The sequence below is a fragment of the Podarcis muralis genome, chromosome 12, assembly GCF_964188315.1.
Source record: "Podarcis muralis chromosome 12, rPodMur119.hap1.1, whole genome shotgun sequence".
Classification (NCBI taxonomy): domain Eukaryota; kingdom Metazoa; phylum Chordata; class Lepidosauria; order Squamata; family Lacertidae; genus Podarcis; species Podarcis muralis.
In genome coordinates, this window is record NC_135666.1 from 29,376,935 (window position 1) to 29,396,406 (window position 19,472).

Consider the following 19,472-nt stretch of genomic DNA (forward strand, 5'->3'; position numbering starts at 1 on the left):
ATCGGCTGTTTGGGAGGCACAGCTGTATGGATTTTGTGCCTCACTCACCAAGCAGCTGATCATCGTTATGGCAGCTTATTTAACAAGCTGTGTTGGGTCAGCCTCTCTGTAAGTTGTACCAAAATGCCAAGAGACAGACACCGAAAGCAAATTATGGTAAGGGCTGTTTCAAGTCATCTAAGATTCTAATTAGTTCTTTTATCTATCGGGTTCTCTTTGATAAATGCATTCTTACCTATTCTGAGCCTTCAGAATAGGATTGACTAGAATTTAAACTCATTATATACATTGGGGCTTTGGAGGAAGTTGGGCAGCCTCAGAGTGGAGAAGGCAAATTTTTAACTCTCTGCTGGCCACAATCTCCCCTTTCTGCCCACAATAAACTCCCACTCCAAAGGGAAGTTCACACATTCGTTCAATTAATGTGCCCTCTAATTTGTACCAACACTTTGAAAATAAGTTTCTCAAGTGTCTGGCAAGAAAGACCATGATAATATCTGCGGCCATCTCAACCAGGTACCTGTAGGTTGTTAATTTTTATCAGTAAATTAATTGGTTAATGCTGAAGTTGCATTACTTTAAGTTTACTTTTACTTGTGCTGAAGATTTTTGTTTCAGAGATGATGCTTTGTTTCATTATGCTTTCGTTATCTGGACGATTGGTCCAATTTTAGACTGGTTAGTTTCATAGAATTGCTTAAAATGGGGCCTTGTTGTCAGGAGCTATTGCATAGTATTGGTAGTGTGGTGGATTTGCATCTACATTGTGGGTAGATATCTGAGCATACCTGTGCACATATGACAGAACACGACCAAGGAATCATGTTAAAAAAATATACCATTTTATTTTCTCTCTCGTGTTAAAAGAATCTAACATTGTATTTTCTCTCTTGCCTTTTTTACTGTAAAGAAAGAAATCACCATGCTAATAAATACATACTATCGTATTTACAGCTACTAGGATTTCAGTTCTTTTTTAAAAAAAAAGACTGTGAAAAGTCACTGGTATAGGCAGGTTCCAGATGCTAAGGATTTCTTTCATAGCACTTTCTGAACATTCAAGCATTTTCATGTATTTTTCTCTCAGCAACCCTTCATTACTATAACCCTGCAGGGTAGGTCAGCATCTGCCATTCCCAAATTGCTTATGAAAGCTGAGACTGGAAGGGAAGGGTTTCCCTAAAGCAGGCATGTCCAAAGTCCGCTTCTGGTTTAATCCGGCCTGGTTTAATCTGGCCCCTGTGGCAGTTTATTTCCTGAGGTAAAATCCTTAAAAAACCCTCAACAACTTCAACCCTTAAAAAAAAGGTCAACAACAGCCCTTCACTTCATCAAATCTTGCCCTCTTTGGAAAAAGTTTGGACACCACTGCTAAAGCCAGCTACTGAGTTCACTGCAGAGACAAGATTTGTCCCAAGCCGTGCTTTTTAAAAAGAAAAATAGGTGCCGGAACTCACCACAAAGTTGTTACAGTAAGTCCCTGGACCACTCAGGGCAGCTCTGAACAGATGTCGGTTTGACAACAGGTGCATTCACTGCCCACAAAGGTGCTAAAAACTATGGCGAGCTGTTTCCCTAGCTGGTTTGGGGGTTTCCCCCTGGCTCTGGCACAGGACAAAGAAATGCACCCCCACCTCCCTCGTTCTCTTAGATTCAGGAGAATGGCTAGGGCAGCTCAAAAGGGCCTTCACGCAAACACACACATGTGCAATGGTAGAGGCCTAGCTGGAAGCTCAAAGCCCACCACCGACTTCTAGCTTCTGGGAGGGCTGAGTCACCACCCTGTTAGAGGCAGCTCTGCAGCTTATTTTGGTTTTTGTTAGTATTTTAGTACTTTAAATGTTTTTGTTTTTGTTTTCAAAAGAAGCCCACTGCCAGTACATAGGAGATGGATTGAAGAAAAGGAAATATGAATTGGCCCCACCCCGTCACTTGACCCGTCACAGCTGGGAGCTATGTGGAGCCATAGATCTAAACAAAAAAGTGTAGATTCGAACATGCTTGGCAGCTTCCGTTTTGACTTGGGCTTTTGTTTTGGGCTTCTCGGAAGTATGTCAAGTCGAGAAGCAGGTGAAGGGAGCACCAGCCTGCCACAGTCCCCACCTGAGAGGTACTGGAACTGTGCTCTGGCATTCTCCGGCTGAAAAAAACCACTGGTCCTAAGGCTTCCTGGCTTACAGCTCACTATCTTAGCTTACTGTGTTACACCAGCTCTCACGGGCATCTTTCATCTTGTCAACTTTCATGTAGACAAGAGAATGAATCAGTCCATGATGTTGTTGTTTAGTTGTTTAGTCGTGTCCGACTCTTTGTGACCCCATGGACCAGAGCACGCCAGGCACTCCTGTCTTCCACTGCCTCTTTCAGTTTGGTCAAACTTATGCTGGTAGCTTCAAGAACACTGTCCAACCATCTCGTCCTCTGTCGTCCCCTTCTCCTTGTGCCCTCCATCTTTCCCAACATCACAGTCTTTTCCAGGGAGTCTTCTCTTCTCATGAGATGGCCAAAGTATTGGAGCCTCAGCTTCAGCATCTGTCCTTCCAGTGAGCACTCAGGGCTGATTTCCTTAAGAATGGATAGGTTTGATCTTCTTGCAGTCTGTGGGACTCTCAAGAGTCTCCTCCAGACCATAATTCAAAAGCATCAATTCTTCGGCGATCAGCCTTCTTTATGGTCCAGCTCTCACTTCCATACATCACTTCTGGGGAAACCATAGTCCATGATACAGTTGTCTAAACGAGCACATGAGGTATTGATACAAGAAAAACTGAAATGGTGGGCTAGAAAGGAACAGCGGAAGCTTATAGGGGTGAAGAGTAGATGTAATGGAAATTAGCAGGCTGAATATAGTGTGTTGCAAGGCTGTTCTGAACTGCCCCCCCAATACTAAAATCTGACTAAATTGATGTCAGTATGGTGTGTGCTTGATGGAATGTGCCTCTTTGTTGCTGAATGCAGCACAAAACGTAGCGTCTGCATTACAATTCCTGGAACAGTCGAAGGGTGACTCGCGGAGCAATCAGCTTTTATAGACGGAATTTGTTTTTTGTCATTATCTGTGATAGGATACTGGGATCTCCATCTCCCCACAGTAGGGAAACATTATGTAGCACATACAGATTTAGCTTTAACTCACACAAAGTGATTTTTATGGCCCATAGCAAAATTACTTGCGCATGACTCACATTTTTGGCTGGCTTGTGCTTTTGCAGGAGTCGCTTTTGCTCGCAAATGACTGCAGAAACATCTTGCTGTATCGTTACCATAATTGCTAAACTGTCTAAAGTCATTACACTCAAATTTCTGCTGCGGCACCGGCAGGACAGCATCTTTTATTTATTTATTATACTGTGTGTGTGTGTGATTGTGTGTGTTCTGTTTCTGAGTGATTTGACAGACGCTAGAAATACCTGCGTTGACAATATAGTCTGTTCTTGCCTATTGTCTGTAGTCTAGACAGGCTGTAAATATGTCTCTTTGACATATCATACAGCAAGATATTTGGAGTATTTTCTTCATCTCTTCCAGATTAGCCATCCATTTCTTGGCTTCCCTCCACCCCCACATCAGAAGCAGAATGGACAATGATCCCAATCTAAAAAAACCAGAGCTAGACCAAAGAGGTGATTTAAAATTACCTCTATCATACATTGAGCTTATATCCTTCTTGGATTAGGTGATTTGTGGAATGAATTCTGCTGAGAGGCAGTCCACACTTTCTCCTTTCACTAGGGAAACCCAGAACTATTTATGTTGGATCCTTGTTTCCCTTTCCTTCAGTCTCAGCTATTCCATCTCTCCTTTGTGGATTGGATATATTTTCTGGTTGCATATCTACAAGCTGACCTGGAGGAGATGGAGGAAGACATCTCCTGGATTGCTGGCAACTGCAACCTAAGTACCTCTTTTCCAAGATGGGTGAGGGCTGAGAGATGAACAGGTGGCAACAGAAACAAAGGTGTTTGTCAACTTCTTGCTTAGCAGGGTTGGGGTGCAGAATGAATGCCTCATTCATTTCTTGTGGAACCCTACATATGTGCCCTAATGACATAATTCAAATGCATACTTGTTAGAAGAGAATGCACATTCTATGCAAACCAAGTTTGTTAATTTACTCTTGCATGCTTTGGGATTCTGAAATTTTCTTCTTTATCCCTTTATTTATTTATTTTAATGTGCATATGTATGAATACGTAATTGCATGCTAAAAGCTTAGGAGTTTCTGACCTGGCTTGGATATTGCAACCAACCAATTCTATTTCAAACTAACCATACTGTGTCATTTTGTCCAATATGAGAACGGCCATTAAATTGTCGTTTATTCAAAGAAGGCAGAAGCTGTAGCCACAATTTGATCTTGGCTTGTTTGGACGAATTATAGTTTAAAACTCTTCAGAGGTTGTTGAGATTCAGAGAAAATGACAAACTGTGGCGAGTTGAAAATGGCAGTGGGTGCTTCCGGTCTCCTCATGGCCAGCAGAAGAGACTGGAGGAAGGGAGTACATGGACCATACATGTAACGCTGGTTTAGCCACAAGTGAGTAATCACCCAAACATTGATGCTCCTATTTCCCCATGATCCACAATATAATTACCCACAGTATGGAACAGAGAAGAGGAACAAAGAAAAGGGTCTTATAGATAGCATCCTCCATGAGACCACCTCCCAGGCCATGCAGAATTGCTGACTGGTTTGTGCCCTGGCCAAAATTGGATGGCGCCATTTGCATAAGGTTACTCAGCACCTCCACAAGTGACAGCTTTGCTTCCTTTGATTTCCATGAGGGTCAGGGCTTGACCTTCTTTATTCCATCCTGTCTATTAAATGGATGTCAACATTCATTTTATGACACCGCAAACAGAAAAGACACGGGCAAATTGTACAGCCCATGACTAGTAAGTTTAAAATAACATTAATATTTTGATTTTCTGATAGTTTTCTTAACAGCATCTACATTTTTTAGCTGTTTGATTTCAGCATCATCTCTGAAAATAACTGAACACATTTATTTTCACAGCCAGGGGTCTATTTTCTCTCTGACGCTTGTACATTCTGCCCATTAGAATGAATGTGAGTTATATACACATGTTCGAGGGACGACAATATATATATATATTGTACACACACACACACACATATTCACATGTATGATAAGGTGAAAGAGCAGGTTATTGATTATTTGACAAAATAGAAATGAATTATCCTCATTATTTTTAAGTGTATCCAGTTGAACAAGAATATATCCAAGAAAAATCCATTTGAAATATTTTCTTTTCTGCATCTGTAGACTACCTATGTTATTTAGAGCATTACATAAAGCAGCACCCCAAAACTTGCCACCTACTGTTGTCATGATATGTCATAAGTAGTAAAAATGAGTGTTAAGCTATTCACCTCTGAGCACAGAGATATTCACATGCCTTGATGATTTAATAGCCAGATTCAGCTGTAAGAGAGCACTTAATTCAACTCTAAATGCTTCTGTGATGGCCCACAGAGGTTACTCTTGTTCATATTATCCAGCAATGATGGACATAATTTCCTAGGAACCTCCCTGGAGCCATCCCCAATGTAATGAATTGAAGCTAGCCAAGTGTTGGGTGTTATCTGCACACAGGCATTTAACTGAAGCTTCTGTAGAAGGTCTTAGTAGTCTGTGGCAATAGTCTGACTAGACACTGAATATATATATGTATCAGCTAAGTAGGTTAGGAATTGTGTTAGAAAATGTGGGCCATGATCCTAATTGCATGTACCTGGTAGTAGTCCCCATAAAATTCAATAGGGCTGACTTCAAAGTAGACATGGTTAGGACTGTGTTGTCGTTTAGTAATGTTACTCAGAGACAATTCACAATTGGGTGTTACATTGCAGAGAATTAGAGCACTACAAATTTATACTACAGTATAACTGGCATGGGATGCGGGTGGCGCTGTGGGTTAAACCACAAAGCCTAGGACTTGCCAATCAGAAGGTTGGCGGTTCGAATCCCCGCGACGGGGTGAGCTCCCGTTGCTTGGTCCCTGCTCCTGCCAACCTAGCAGTTTGAAAGCACGTTAAAGTGCAAGTAGATAAATAGGTACTGCTCCGGCGGGAAGGTAAACGCCGTTTCCGTGTGCTGCTCTGGTTCCTCAGAAGCGGCTTAGTCATGCTGGCCACATGACCCGGAAGCTGTGCGCCGGCTCCCTTGGCCAATAAAGTGAGATGAGCGCCACAACCCCAGAGTCGGTCACGACTGGACCTAATGGTCAGGGGTCCCTTTACCTTTTTATAACTGGGATGGTCTCTTACAAAGAATCTTGGAAAATAACTAGCACTCCTTCAAATTAAGAGTAGTGCCACTCAGATAGTTATCTGAAATATACTTTAGTTTCAGTGTCTCCAACCACCTGCTTCACTTGCCATAGACATGTTGGTATAAAGGTACCAACAAATGCTCCTTCTGTGTAATGCTCTAGAGAGGTGTAGTGATGTCATTTGCACTTCTGGGAGTTCACCCAACATCTCTATTAATGCGAGAAAAATACAACTTTGTACATAACTGTTGCCTGCCAGGAATGTACTGCATTTCAAGGGTTGCCAATATTTGGAGACTCATTGTCCCATTTGGAAATTTGAAAACATTTGTGGGTACCACAACAAAATGACTATAGTAAGGCCATGGCTTGCCACAAAATGGCTGCCACAACAAAGGACAAGTAACCTGCCTAAAAAAACTGAGTACAAGGCAGAGTTGGGTTCTGAGCCCCAGAACACAGAGCCACTCATTTGCTTACGCAATTTTCAAAGAAAGTATTACATTTCTGACAACGCCCCTCCTTCTTCTTTGTACATGTTCGTTGTATGAAGACTTTGTTTAAATCCTATATTTGATTTTTAAAAAAATAAGAAATATATAGAGCTCTCCTGTCTCCATTGCAGGATCACTCCGTGATTGATTCTCCCCACCCTGGCTTGTGTAATGAATGCATGGGAAACAGCGTGTTGATCAGTTTTGCTCCCAAATGTTGGCATTTAGGAGAGAAATAGTGACTGATGTATCCAGTGTGCCCTTTTTTTTTTAAAGAGTGGCTTAAAAAGAGCTCCTTAATGAAAAAAATGCCCAGGTTTGAAAAATCAGTCAGTTTAATTACTGTGTTTTATGAAGGCCATCACCCATTGCTGATTACTAGAGTGATAAAATCTTTGGCTTTGGTAGCCTCAGTAGGGGGTAAGCCGGTGTAAGTAGGGCAAAGCCCAGTAATTATCACCCTAAATCCTTGTGTTTCTCATTACGATATTCCTTAATTTGTGTTACCATACAGTCTTTGAGGTCTTTAATGTACACATCGGTTCATACACCAACAGGAATAAAAGCTGTGTCTTCAGCTACACTCTTAATCTAAAATGAAATATGTGCACTTAAAGTGGTTTGACTTGCTTCCTGCCCATTCTGGAGATGTGTGTGATAGATTGTGATATGTGTATATATTAAGGCCTGCTGCTGCAGCGGGAGGGCCCGACGGAGCCTGTTGCAGCCCCTCAGCAGACCCTCCCCTGGGCCTTTTGGGGGGCGGCCGAGGCTCCTCCCAGCAGCCCACTGGGGCTTGCTGCAGCTGCGACAGTCTGTCAGAGGGGCAGTGGGAGCACCCAATGGAGCCACTTGGCTGTGGAATATTGAGGGCTTTTTTGTGGGTATGGTAGTAGTGATGTATGGAAGTGAGAGCTGGACCATAAAGAAGGCTGATCGCCGAAGAATTGATGTTTTGAATTCTGGTGCTGAAGGACAGATCCTGAAGCTGAGACTCCAATACTTTGGCCATCTCATGAGAAGAGAAGACTCCCTGGAAAAGACTGTGATGTTGGGAAAGATGGAGGGCACAAGGAGAAGGGGACGACAGAGGACGAGATGGTTGGACAGTGTTCTTGAAGCTACCGGCATGAGTTTGACTAAACGGCAGGAGGCATTGGAAGCCTGGCGTGCTCTGGTTCATGGGGTCACGAAGAGTCGGACACGACTAAATGACTAAACAATAACAATGAGCACACAGGGCACCGAAAGATGGCACCCCTGCCTGCTGCCTCAGGTACACCAGACGATTTTGCCTCGTCGTGAGTATTGAAATAAGATTCAACAGCCAGCCCAGTCAACACTTGAACCTGGAATGGAGAGGGGACACTGCCTTGTCCTTTGCCTCAGGAAGCAAAATGTCTTAGACTGACCCTGTCAGGCAAACCAATAAAAGGCAACAACAGCTACTCACTGCTCACCTGCCCTTTCTCTCTCGCCTGCACCAACGGGAAGGGACAGCCTCTTGTTCCTCTGCCTTCATTTCTCTGGGCGAGTGAGCAGCATGAACAGCAGTGGTAACAGCAAAGGGGGAAATGAACTGCTGCCACGAATAAAGCCTTTATTCAGAGTTATCCAATAAATTATTGTTAGTATTATTATTAATGATTAATAATAATACTTACCATTTAGTTAATTGTAGATTGGTAGGGATGGTTGTTTGCAAGAATCATTTTACTGTTCTTAGAATTTGTATTTATTTGTAATTTGTCTTGTGCACCCTTTTGGTGGTCGGTGAAGCAGTTTATAAATTTGCTAAATATATAAATGTACAGTAGTACCTCGGGTTACAGACGCTTCAGGTTACAGACTCCGCTAACCCAGAACTAGTACCTCGGGTTAAGAACTTTACCTCAGGATGAGAACTGAAATCGTGCAGCGGCAGCGTGGTGGCAGCGGGAGGCCCCATTAGCTAAAGTGGTACCTCAGGTTAAGAACAGTTTCAGGTTAAGAATGGACCTCCAGAATGAATTAAGTTCTTAACCCAAGGTACCACTGTATATGTTGCTTAATGCCAAACATAGTCTTCTAAGCCATTTGCAAAGTCATGCAACATTAAAATATCAACAACCGTTATTAAAAGAGACAACAGAAGAATCCCGTTAAAGTGACGCCAATTAATATGGGAGATGAACATTTTGTGCAAGCCAGTGGAATGCCAGTACAGATGAGGCCGTTCAGCAAGGAGTCCCCACTCCATAACATTGGGGCTGCTACCAGTGTGGGGAGGGGGAGACGACGACTGCCTCTGTGTCACCTTAAGGCAGTAATCACCAGGCAATGGCAACCAAGTTCCGTTTGTTATCTTAGCTGGGGAGTGAAGAGAAAATTGGTATTTCTAACTTGATCCATAGTAGTTCAGGGATTTTTATGTTAAGTTGCAAGAGCTTAAAACTGGCTGGGTATGCTCCCAGGAATGGGTGCTACTTGTCACCCAGCCCATGAAATTCTACATCAAACAAATGAAATACCATGAAAATCCCTGAAATGAGAAGTAATCAACTAGAAATATTATCGTATAGAATTAAACTAAATAACCAAAATCAAAAAGTTTAAGGAAAAAAATTAGAAAAACCTAGAACCTTACCCTCTTTCTTTGAATTTGGTCATTTAAGGTTTATGATTTCTCTGTTTCCTTCTGAGGAACTGAATAGTTCAGTGAAATGAGGTTTGTAGCTGGCATCCCTTTAAGGCTTTGTTCAGTTCTAGGTTTTTCTAATTTTTTCCTTAAACTTTTTGATTTTGGTTATTTAGTTTAATTCTATAAGATAATATTTCTAGTCGATTACTTCTCATTTCAGGGATTTTCACGGAATTTCATTTGTTTTGTGTAATTTCTCGGTTCCGCGACTGTCTTTTTTTCTACTGATGAAATTCTACATCACCTGCATGCTCTGCGCCAGCTATAAGGGAAACCCTGCAGAGAACACATTGCAGTCATCTAAACATGAGGAGGGCATCCCCCAGTCTGTTGAGTGATCTGCAGTATCTGTCTATAAGGAAGCTGGACGACATGTTGAACTGGTCCGTAGCCAAGGTGTGGTTGTAGGGCAGCCTTCTAGCACAGCACCCTGGTTCATAAGCAAATATTCTCCTGGGGCAGTGGGGGTCAGGAGGGAGAAGCTGTACTGAATTTCCTAATATTGTACAACATCTTAATGTGGAAGAAGGAAAATGCACTTTTACAAGTAATATAGCATCATTAACATTGTGTAGCATCTTAATAAGGAACCATGAAATAGTGCATTTAAAATAACAAATTTAGCCAGGATGAGGAGGGAAGTAAACTTATTTCCCAAGAACATTTTCTTGTTTTTTTCTATATACACACAGTAAGATCAGCTTGACTAGGAAATTGTTACAGCTATTTCCCTGCGCTACAGGGATTTGAGAGGAAAAAATCTTCAGTGCCAATATGGGTTAAAGCGATATCACATTAATGTAATGGTGTTCTTGTTTGTGAAATTCAGCTGAGCAGGCATGCTCTCCTCTTTACTAGTACCAGCATATGTTTTCTGGAGGAATATCTTCTAAAACAAGAATTCGTTTGTATAATTAATCATCTTTATGATTCTTCTGTGGTTTGAGCCTGTCACTTTCAATAGCAACCTTGGTTGTGAGGGAGGACTTAATTATGGTGTTAAAATGCTTTTTCCTTAATGGTTGGTGAAGTTGTGTGTTGTATAAATGTATGGCGCAATGGAATGTATGTCTTGATAAGGAGCCGGTTAGCCTAAAATTGCAGCACATTACGGAAGAGTTCAGGACATTAATTTGCTCCGTAGAAAAGCGGAAACGACATATTTGAACTATAATTTTATGGTATTTGCAGGCGCTTTGGCTGTGATCCAGCAGACCGCAAGTACACAGGTTTGGTGGCTTTAAAAAAAGCAAAAGATCCATACATTCCTCGTGCCAGCCAGGCAGTTCCTTGTCTTTCCGTAGCAGACAGCCAGAGCCTGTGATGCTTGCAACCTTTCGGAAAACAGCTCTTGAGAATTATTAATTTTCAGAGGCAGGCACCTGCGTTAAAAAATAAAAAAGGAGGTACCTCATGTTATGCATTTATTTTTATGTCTTTTTGGAATTTGTATTCTACCCTGTAGAAAGTGTCTCAGGACAGCTTAAAATAAATTATAATAAAATCAGTGTCAATATAAAAGAAAGCATACATTCATAACTAAATTAATACATAGAAGAGGTGTCATAGATAGCAAGCTAACTAATTTCTCAGTGGAAGCATCCCAGATAAAATTCTTCAATTAATTTGTACCCCAGCTCAAATCCTTCCATTTATTCATTTATTCAATTTCAGTTACCGTATTTTTCGCTCTATAAGACGCACCAGACCACAAGACGCACCTAGTTTTTGGAGGAGGAAAACAAGAAAAAAAATATTCTGAATCTCAGAAGCCAGAACAGCAAGAGGGATCGCTGCACAGTGAAAGCAGCAATCCCTCTTGCTGTTCTGGCTTCTGGGATAGCTGCGCAGCCTGCATTCGCTCCATAAGATGCACACACATTTCCCTTTACTTTTTTAGGTAGGAAAAAGTGAGTCTTATAGAGCAAAAAATACGGTAATTCTCCAACTGATCCTGCTCCACATCAATCCAGTTTTCTACAGTTAACCACATTTATTACAGATCTTAAACATATGTGTTGCCCCAAATTAATATCCTACCAGGAACCTGGGTCATCTCCCAGTTCAGTTTCCCCTTCTATTCATTTCCCACCCAGAAACACTTAGTGTGGTTCAAGATTTGTGGCTTGGCCCCCTTGGGAAAGAGCCACAGCTCAGTAGGAGAGCATCTGCTTTGCATGCAGAAGGTTGCAGGTTCAATCCCCGGCGTCTCCCGGTAATACTGGAAATGCCCTATTTCTGAAACCCTGGAGAGCTGCTGTCAGTCAGTGTAGATAATACTGAGCTATATGGACCAATGGTCTGATTTGGTATAAGGCAACATCCTATGTTCAGCCCTAGCAACATCTCTTCTGTCAACTGAGATTTACACCTCTGACAAAGTGGATTCCAGTCTGTGGGTGTGTATACTATAATACATTTGTGAGTGTTTAAGGTGTCACAAGGCATTTTGTTATTTTTGCCGGAGCCCAACCAACCCTTAAACAGAACCACTGCCAGTTTAGTACAGTATGCAGAATGGACTGTAAGTGTTGTTGGAGTACTTTTTACAATGCAGTAAGATATAGAAAGCTAAAGTAAATAAAAACACACCCTGAAAGCTGCTACAAAAAGTACAATTCGAATACTGTACAAAGTCCTCTCTTAAAGGTTGTTCTTAGCCCTTACCACCCACAGAAGGTAATAGCCCTCCCCTTGGGATTTTTCCTTTCTGCTCTGAGCCAAGTAGGCAGAATGAACCATTATTGGATTTCCCGAGGCCGGTGAAGCTTTGGAGTCGGCAAGGGTGCCTGGGCTTTCTTTGGTTCAAAAAAGTTTGTGGGGAGGGTTGGATTGGAGTGAGATTCAGAACCATCAAGCTCAAGCCCAGTAATGAAGATGGTGCTGTGAAAAACGAGGGGGAAATGCAGTTCTTTAAACGGTAGGCAGTTTGGCCAACTTGCTAATTTGCTAACATTATCTAAGCAGGAACTTGTGGACCTCCAGAGGTTGATCTCCATCCCTCCAAGAGATGATGGGACATGCAATGTACTGAGAACTGGAAGGTCACATGTTCCCAACTTTAGCCAAACTCTTCAATTTCGAAGATTTCGTTTGAGGTGCGCCTGAACTTTTAGCTCTGTGTGTGTTTCGCCAGTGGAAAAAATCTGGTGTGTGTGCCTGTAGGGATCCTGCGGTTTCTTATCTTTGCTGCTGCAACTCCCGTGATCTGTAACGGCCGCCCCCGAACAGTGCAAAGAGACACAGTTCGCAGCAGAGGTTAATCAAGATGAAAACCCACAAATGAACTTTATGGGAGGGGGGGTATGTACAGTTCCTGCAATACCTGCTGTGTGTTGAGCGGAGATAGTCTTTAGCCCGTCTGTGGTATCCCACCCCTTCAGTTAAGCACACCAGTATATACACAGAGCTGATTAAAATCATCTGCATGCAGTTTTCTGGCTTCAACCTCTCGCCGGTGGTTTCATCCATTGTTAGCAATGATGCTCGGCTCTCTGAAGAGTTAAGCACAGTGGTACTCCAGCTATGTGAACAGGGTGCTTTCGGTTACTTTGGTGGCCTTCCTCCCCGCCCCCCCCCTTTCAGATTACCTCCCACTTTGTTTCCAGCCATGTGTGTGGCATTGGGAGTTGCCTGGAAAAATACAGACTTTTTCAGACTATATATAAAGAAAAATAATGAAGGAGTTTTGATACTACCGCAGGATCAAAGCCAGAAAAGGTGTGTGCTCATATATATATATATATATATGCGCGCGAGCAGACCCCATAGGGAGAAAGAAAGCTATATGGATTTCTAATATGGAAATTTTTTCCTTACTGTCTTCTGTGTAAGATTTGGGAAGGAGTGTTGCAGTTATGATTGTCTTCATGCAATGTTTCATCCTTTTGTAAATTTTAATTATCTATTTTTAATACGTCTGTGCCTATACTTCTTTTTCTTTTGTCTTGATTTGAGTATCTGTGTGGTTTTCTTTCTACAACACTATAAATGAATCCATGCAGGAAAGCTTTGCTGGATTGGAACCAGACTGACAGAGTTATGCTGTAGCCCCCTTGAGAGCCAGTGTGTTGATAGTGGTTAGAGCCTCGGACTAGGACCTGGGAGACTGGGGTTCAAATCCCTACTCGGCAATGAAGCTCACTTAGGTGACCTTTGACCGGTCACTGCCTAACCTACCTCACAGGGTTGTTGGGATCAAACAAGGCCGGGAAGAACCAAGTATGCCATCTTGAGTTCCTTGGGGGGAAATATTGGGATATAAATGCAAGAAATAAATAAATGGCGCAAGTTACTCATAGGGACGCGGGTGGCGCTGTGGGTTAAACCACAGAGCCTAGGACTTGCCGATCAGAAGGTCGGCAGTTCGAATTCCCACAACAGGGTGAGCTCCCATTCCTCGGTCCCTGCTCCTGCCAACCTAGCAGTTTGAAAGCACGTCAAAGTGCAAGTAGATAGGCGGGAAGGTAAACGGCGTTTCCGTGCGCTGCTCTGGTCCACCAGAAGCGGCTTAGTCATTCTGGCCATATGACACGGAAGCTGTACGCCGGCTCCCTCGGCCAATAAAGCGAGATGAGCGCCGCAACCCCAGAGTCAGCAACGACTGGACCTAATGGTCAGGGGTCCCTTTACCTTAATCATTGCCCAGTGGTGCAATGGAGGGGGAATGTCGGTGAGAGCAGCTCTAGGTCTTCTCTAGGTAGGAGTGATTTTGCCATTTGCCAGAGTTCAGGGTGATTGACAAACTCTTTTTTGCTCTGGGGAAGTGAATAGGGTGTGATCTCCAGGCTTTCAGGTTAGGAGTTAAGAGTCTGCCAGAATATTACACCCGCATGGCTGCTCATTTGCTACCAGGCTGAATTCAGGTTGCTACTTTAATGGCTTAGGGCCAGTTTACTGAATGGGTTTACTTAATTCAGTTTATTCGATCTGCAGCACTTGTACAAGTGCCATGCAGCGCCTGCTCTTTACTTGTAAGGAGTCATTCCTTTAGAGCAGGCATAGGCAAACTGTGACCCTCCAGATGTTTTGGAACTACAATTCCCATCATCCCTAGCTAACAGGACCAGTGGTCAGGGATGATGGGAATTGTAGTCTCAAAACGTCTGGAGGGCCGGAGTTTGCCTATGCCTGCTTTAGAGTGACAGCACCTGAAATTTGGAACTCCCTGCTTATTGACATTAGGCTGGCAATATCATTGTCCTCTTTTAGATGCTTGCTGAAAACTGTTCTGTTTACGGCGGGCCTGTCCAAACATATGATTTGGTTGTAACTGGTCTTAAATTAGTTGTAGATGTACAATCCTACAATTCTAGGATTCTGTTGTTTTGAGATATGTATAACAATTTAAAATGTTTTAAATACAGTGGTACCTCTGTATTCCGGAGGTTCGTTCTTAACCTGAAACTGTTCTTAACCTGAAGCACCACTTTAGCTAATGGGGCCTCCCACTGCCGCCGTGCTGCTGGAGCATGATTTCTGTTCTCATCCTGAAGCAAAGTTCTTAACCCGAGGTACTATTTCTGGGTTAGCGGAGTCTGTAACCTGAAGCATATGTAACCTGAGGTACCGCTGTATATATTTATTTTATTTTTAATTACAGGTGTCTCTGCTGCCCTGGTAGGATGAATGGGCTATAAATCAGTCAGTCAATCAATCAATCAATCAATCAATCAATCAATTAAAATAACTTAAAGCAGCAGCCAGACTGAGATAGGTTTATTAAGACACCTTAGTGTTCAACATAAGTTTCCTGTTTCCCTTAAAATCCCATACATGCTACTGAGGACGGAAGAAACTTAAAGCATTTAACTTATATCGTTTGGTCAGTCACTCATGTATGTGTTATAAATCGGGTATTTGACAGTATCATTCTAGAATCCAGTTCCTTCTTACCCTGTTGTCTAGTTCCTTGCATGACTGAATCGTGAAGAACTTTACGTGCAAAACTGTTTGCAACAAATCTCATTCCATATCAAATGCATTTCTTATGGTTTGTGTGCAGACAACTTCAGGATGGCAAAAGCTCTGCTTAGAGTAAACAGTTAATGCACTCCTGAGATAGAGTTTTTCTGTTCTTTCCTAAAATGCTTCTGTTAAATTGAAAGATTATAAGGATGCTGATAAACCACACTTGGTCTTTATTTTGAAGCCTCATCTTAGTCATTATAATCATTTGCCTGGCTGATGCTATTGGAGGAACCAAGCTAAAATTAACCCAAACTCTTTTTTTTTGCGGTCATTAATTAGCCAGCTTTACAAAATCTTTTTAACTAGCTCTCTTGAAGCCAAACATAATTTAGAATGGAATATATAAAAATGAGAACCCTGAGATGGAAATTTTAGTGAATCTGCATTACAGGCTTCAGATAAAGAAAGAAGAAGATAGATTATATATATATATATATATATATATATATATATATATATATATATAGGAATGCAGGTTTTGGTGTCCTCGGGTGTCTTCCCGTGTAAAAGTTGGGGTGTCTAGGCGACGTTTCGACGAGGTCTCACTCGTCATCTTCAGGCTGGTGTTTTCGGCTTCTTGTTACTGGAACAGAGCAGGATCTCAGTGTTTGAGTTCCTATAAATACTGTTGAGGTGTGGTGTATAGCCTCCAATGTTCTGGGCAGAGAGGAAGTTCCCAGGCTAGTGTGCCTTTTCTTCTTTTGTTCCTTAATTGCTTGAGGGATATCTTGAGTGATTTCGAGATAGAGAAACACCCTCACAACATGAACAAGCGTGACGACACATCCCGCTTGCCAGACATCTGGAAATTAGCCCTCCCCACAAAAACTGACACCAGATCCAGAGGCACACAGAACGCCATCACCAATCAACCACACCAGACCCAAACCCAGACCCTCTCCACAGATAAATTACAGACACCATCCAGTAGCCAAACCATGGTGGCACCTCCGGATGCTGCACCCCCCTGCAATCCCTACACAGATCTGGCTGGCACAGGCCACAAAACCACAGCTCGCCCCTATACACGAAGCCAAGCCAGAGCACAACTAATACAGCCATCTTCTCAGAAAAACTCTTCACAAAGTTCAAGAGGTCAAGACACAAAGGCTTTAGCAACTAATCCACACCTAATGACCCACCTAAGTGGTACTCAGGATATCACTCAAGAAATCACTCAAGATATCCCTCAAGCAATTAAGGAACAAAAGAAGAAAAGGCACACTAGCCTGGGAACTTCCTCTCTGCCCAGAACATTGGAGGCTATACACCACACCTCAACAGTATTTATAGGAACTCAAACACTGAGATCCTGCTCTGTTCCAGTAACAAGAAGCCGAAAACACCAGCCTGAAGATGACGAGTGAGACCTCGTCGAAACGTCGCCTAGACACCCCAACTTTTACACGGGAAGACACCCGAGGACACCAAAACCTGCATATATATATATATATATATATATATATATATATATATATAATCTAACAAATATTTGTCCAAATATATATTCGAATAGGAAACATAAAATCCAAATGGCACCTCTCTGACATTCATTTTTGTAAAATGATGGTGATTTGTCTCCTGAAGTGACTGTGGCAGCAGGCACACTTTACCTTTAAAAGAGTACCCCAAGCTACATACTTGCTCCAAGAGCAGGCCGCCTCCCATAGGGAACCACCCACTAACAGTGTCTCAGTCTTATCTGGATTGAGCTTCAGTTTGTTGGCTCTCATCCAGTCCATTACCGAGGCAAGACACTAGTCCAGCACGTCCACTGCCTCACCTGCAGATGTAAGGGAGAAATGGAGCTGAGTGTCATCAGCATATTGCTGACAATGTACTCCCAAACTCTATAGACAATCCCACTTGGTGGTACCATGCAGAAGTTAAAAGCTGCAGGGGAGATAAAAATGGAACCCCGAGGAACCCCATGTTAAAGGCTCCGTGGGGCGGAGGAGTGCTCCTCAAGCATCCCCCTCTCAAAATGACCATCCAAGCAGGACCAGAATCACCACAAAGCAGCACCACCTACCCCCAACTCGGATAGAGGCTCCAGAGGGATACTACGGTCAATGGTAGGGAAGGTCAAGGAGAATTAATAGGGACACATTTCCCCTCTCCTCCTTCCAACAGAGGTGACCAAAGCCGTTTTTGTACTCAAACCAGGGGAAATTCAATTAGGTACACATTTAAAGCCAAATCTATTAAAATTCCACTTTCCAAAACGATGTGCACCAAAAAACAGCCATCCTTCAAAATTCACATTTTCACCCGAACTTTGTGATGCAATTCTCCAACCCAACACTGTTTACAAAAATGTGTGTCTTAGGGGGAAGTGTGCATGAAAAGAAAGATATTAACGAAAATAGCATACACAAGTGCATTATATTAGGGGAAATTGCTTGTACTGTAGTCCATTAAACTGCATATACAAATGTGTTTCCTAGGAGAAATTTGCACTAAAAGGCTGGTGAATTTTCATATGGATTTAAAGGGGGGGAAATCAGAAATTGTTGCCAGATGTGGAGAACTGAATTTAAGATTGGAAAAATGGAGGCAACTGAAATGGACAGATCCTTCCTTCTGCACTTGTAGTACAAATTTGCATAAGGTGCATAAAAGGATTGTATGGTTTTATGGCTCACTAGCAGTAATGGGACACATACCCCAGATGCTCAATGTCAGTCACACTGCTTCCTGCCTCGAAAGAAGTTCCTTTCCAGCCATCTATGTTGCATAATTTCTTTAAACAGTTACTTTCTCCTACAGCATCCAGCGAGAGATTACAGACTTTACAGAGCTGTAAAAATGTGCATGGTTAATTTAAATTCATGTTGCCGGCTTCTAGGGTCGGAGTCTATGAAAATGTACATAGAAGAAGCAGCCTGGTGATTGTTTCAATCTTGTTTTGCATTATCTCTCAAAAATTGCAAGACTAGATTCAGCTAGAATGGATTCTGGGGTGGGGTGGGATTGTCCCGTGGTATCACTAAATCACCCTAGCATCCATTCCATTTGAAATACATATCCCACTCGGAGCATACTTTTGTCCTGTCTTCATAAGAATAAAGCGAAAAAAGGAACAATTTTACCAGGTTTTTTCAGTGTTAAGGGGTGGGAGAAGAAATTCTGATCAGTTTGCATAATATTCACTTGCTCTAGAGATGCTTAGCATTTTTATTGTATACCTTTTCTGTAGCTGTACTGAGAAACAGGGCAGAGCAAAAATGCCCCCTGCCCCCTCTCAAATCTTGCTGCATAATGATTTCAGAAATATGACATGGTGCATACATTTTTAACATGTGTAACCCATCCTGGAGTTCCATTCTAACTGCAGTGTAGTATCACCCTGGCCGTGTCCAGCTGCTGCTATTGTAACATTCTGACCTTAACTTATAGCAGAGATAGGGAGCCTGTGGCCCTCTCATTGGACTCCACCTCCCATCAGCCCCAGCTAACATGGCCCATGGGCAGGGATGGTGGGAAAGCCACAGCTTCCTTATCCCCGACTTGTTGTGGTCTTCTACTGTGGTGGGACATCTCCTTCCAAACCAACACTCTCAGATAGCAGGGAAGCTAGGCCAGTCTGATTCAGTGCCATCATTACTGAGATGCATAAACATAAAGAGCACATCTCAAACCAAGGCTGATGAGATCATGTTGTGGCGAAACATGATTTATAAACTGCGTAAATAAATGCTTAATGTTTGAAAGTCTAAATAGGCTTGCCTACATCAACCAGAAAAGGCTTTCATTGGTTTTAAAAGTATCGATAGCATTTGGTTGGATTCTGCCATTTGTTAACATGATAAAATGTGTCGTGTTCATTTCATTGCCCTACAGCATTTTTATCCTATATCCTATATCCCTCTATTTATCTATCTAATATCACCCTAGGGGCTAACCTGTGGTCCTCCAGATGCTGAACTATACTGCTGATCAGCCCTAGCCAGCAGTAGGCAGGATGCTTGGAATAGTATTTTAGCAACATCTTTAGGCAAGCCTAAGAAAAACAACACCAAAACTGTTCA

The 19,472-nt window shown here is 42.4% G+C and overlaps 1 protein-coding gene across 8 annotated transcripts in view; it reads left to right on the forward strand.

The window, feature by feature from the left end:
• The window catches only part of DYNC1I1 (dynein cytoplasmic 1 intermediate chain 1), a 237,002-nt gene that overhangs the window by 214,436 nt on the left and 3,094 nt on the right, over positions 1–19,472 (forward strand). For 4 of the 8 annotated variants that reach the window (XM_077936958.1, XM_077936956.1, XM_028749825.2 and 1 more), the window contains one exon: positions 3,781–3,951. The exons of the other annotated variants lie outside the window; for them this stretch is intronic. In XM_077936958.1, coding sequence (XP_077793084.1) covers positions 3,781–3,936 — 156 coding nt within the window. In that variant the 3' untranslated portion in view covers positions 3,937–3,951. Of the gene's footprint in view, positions 1–3,780; positions 3,952–19,472 lie in introns of those variants that run through there. 8 annotated transcript variants of the gene reach the window in all.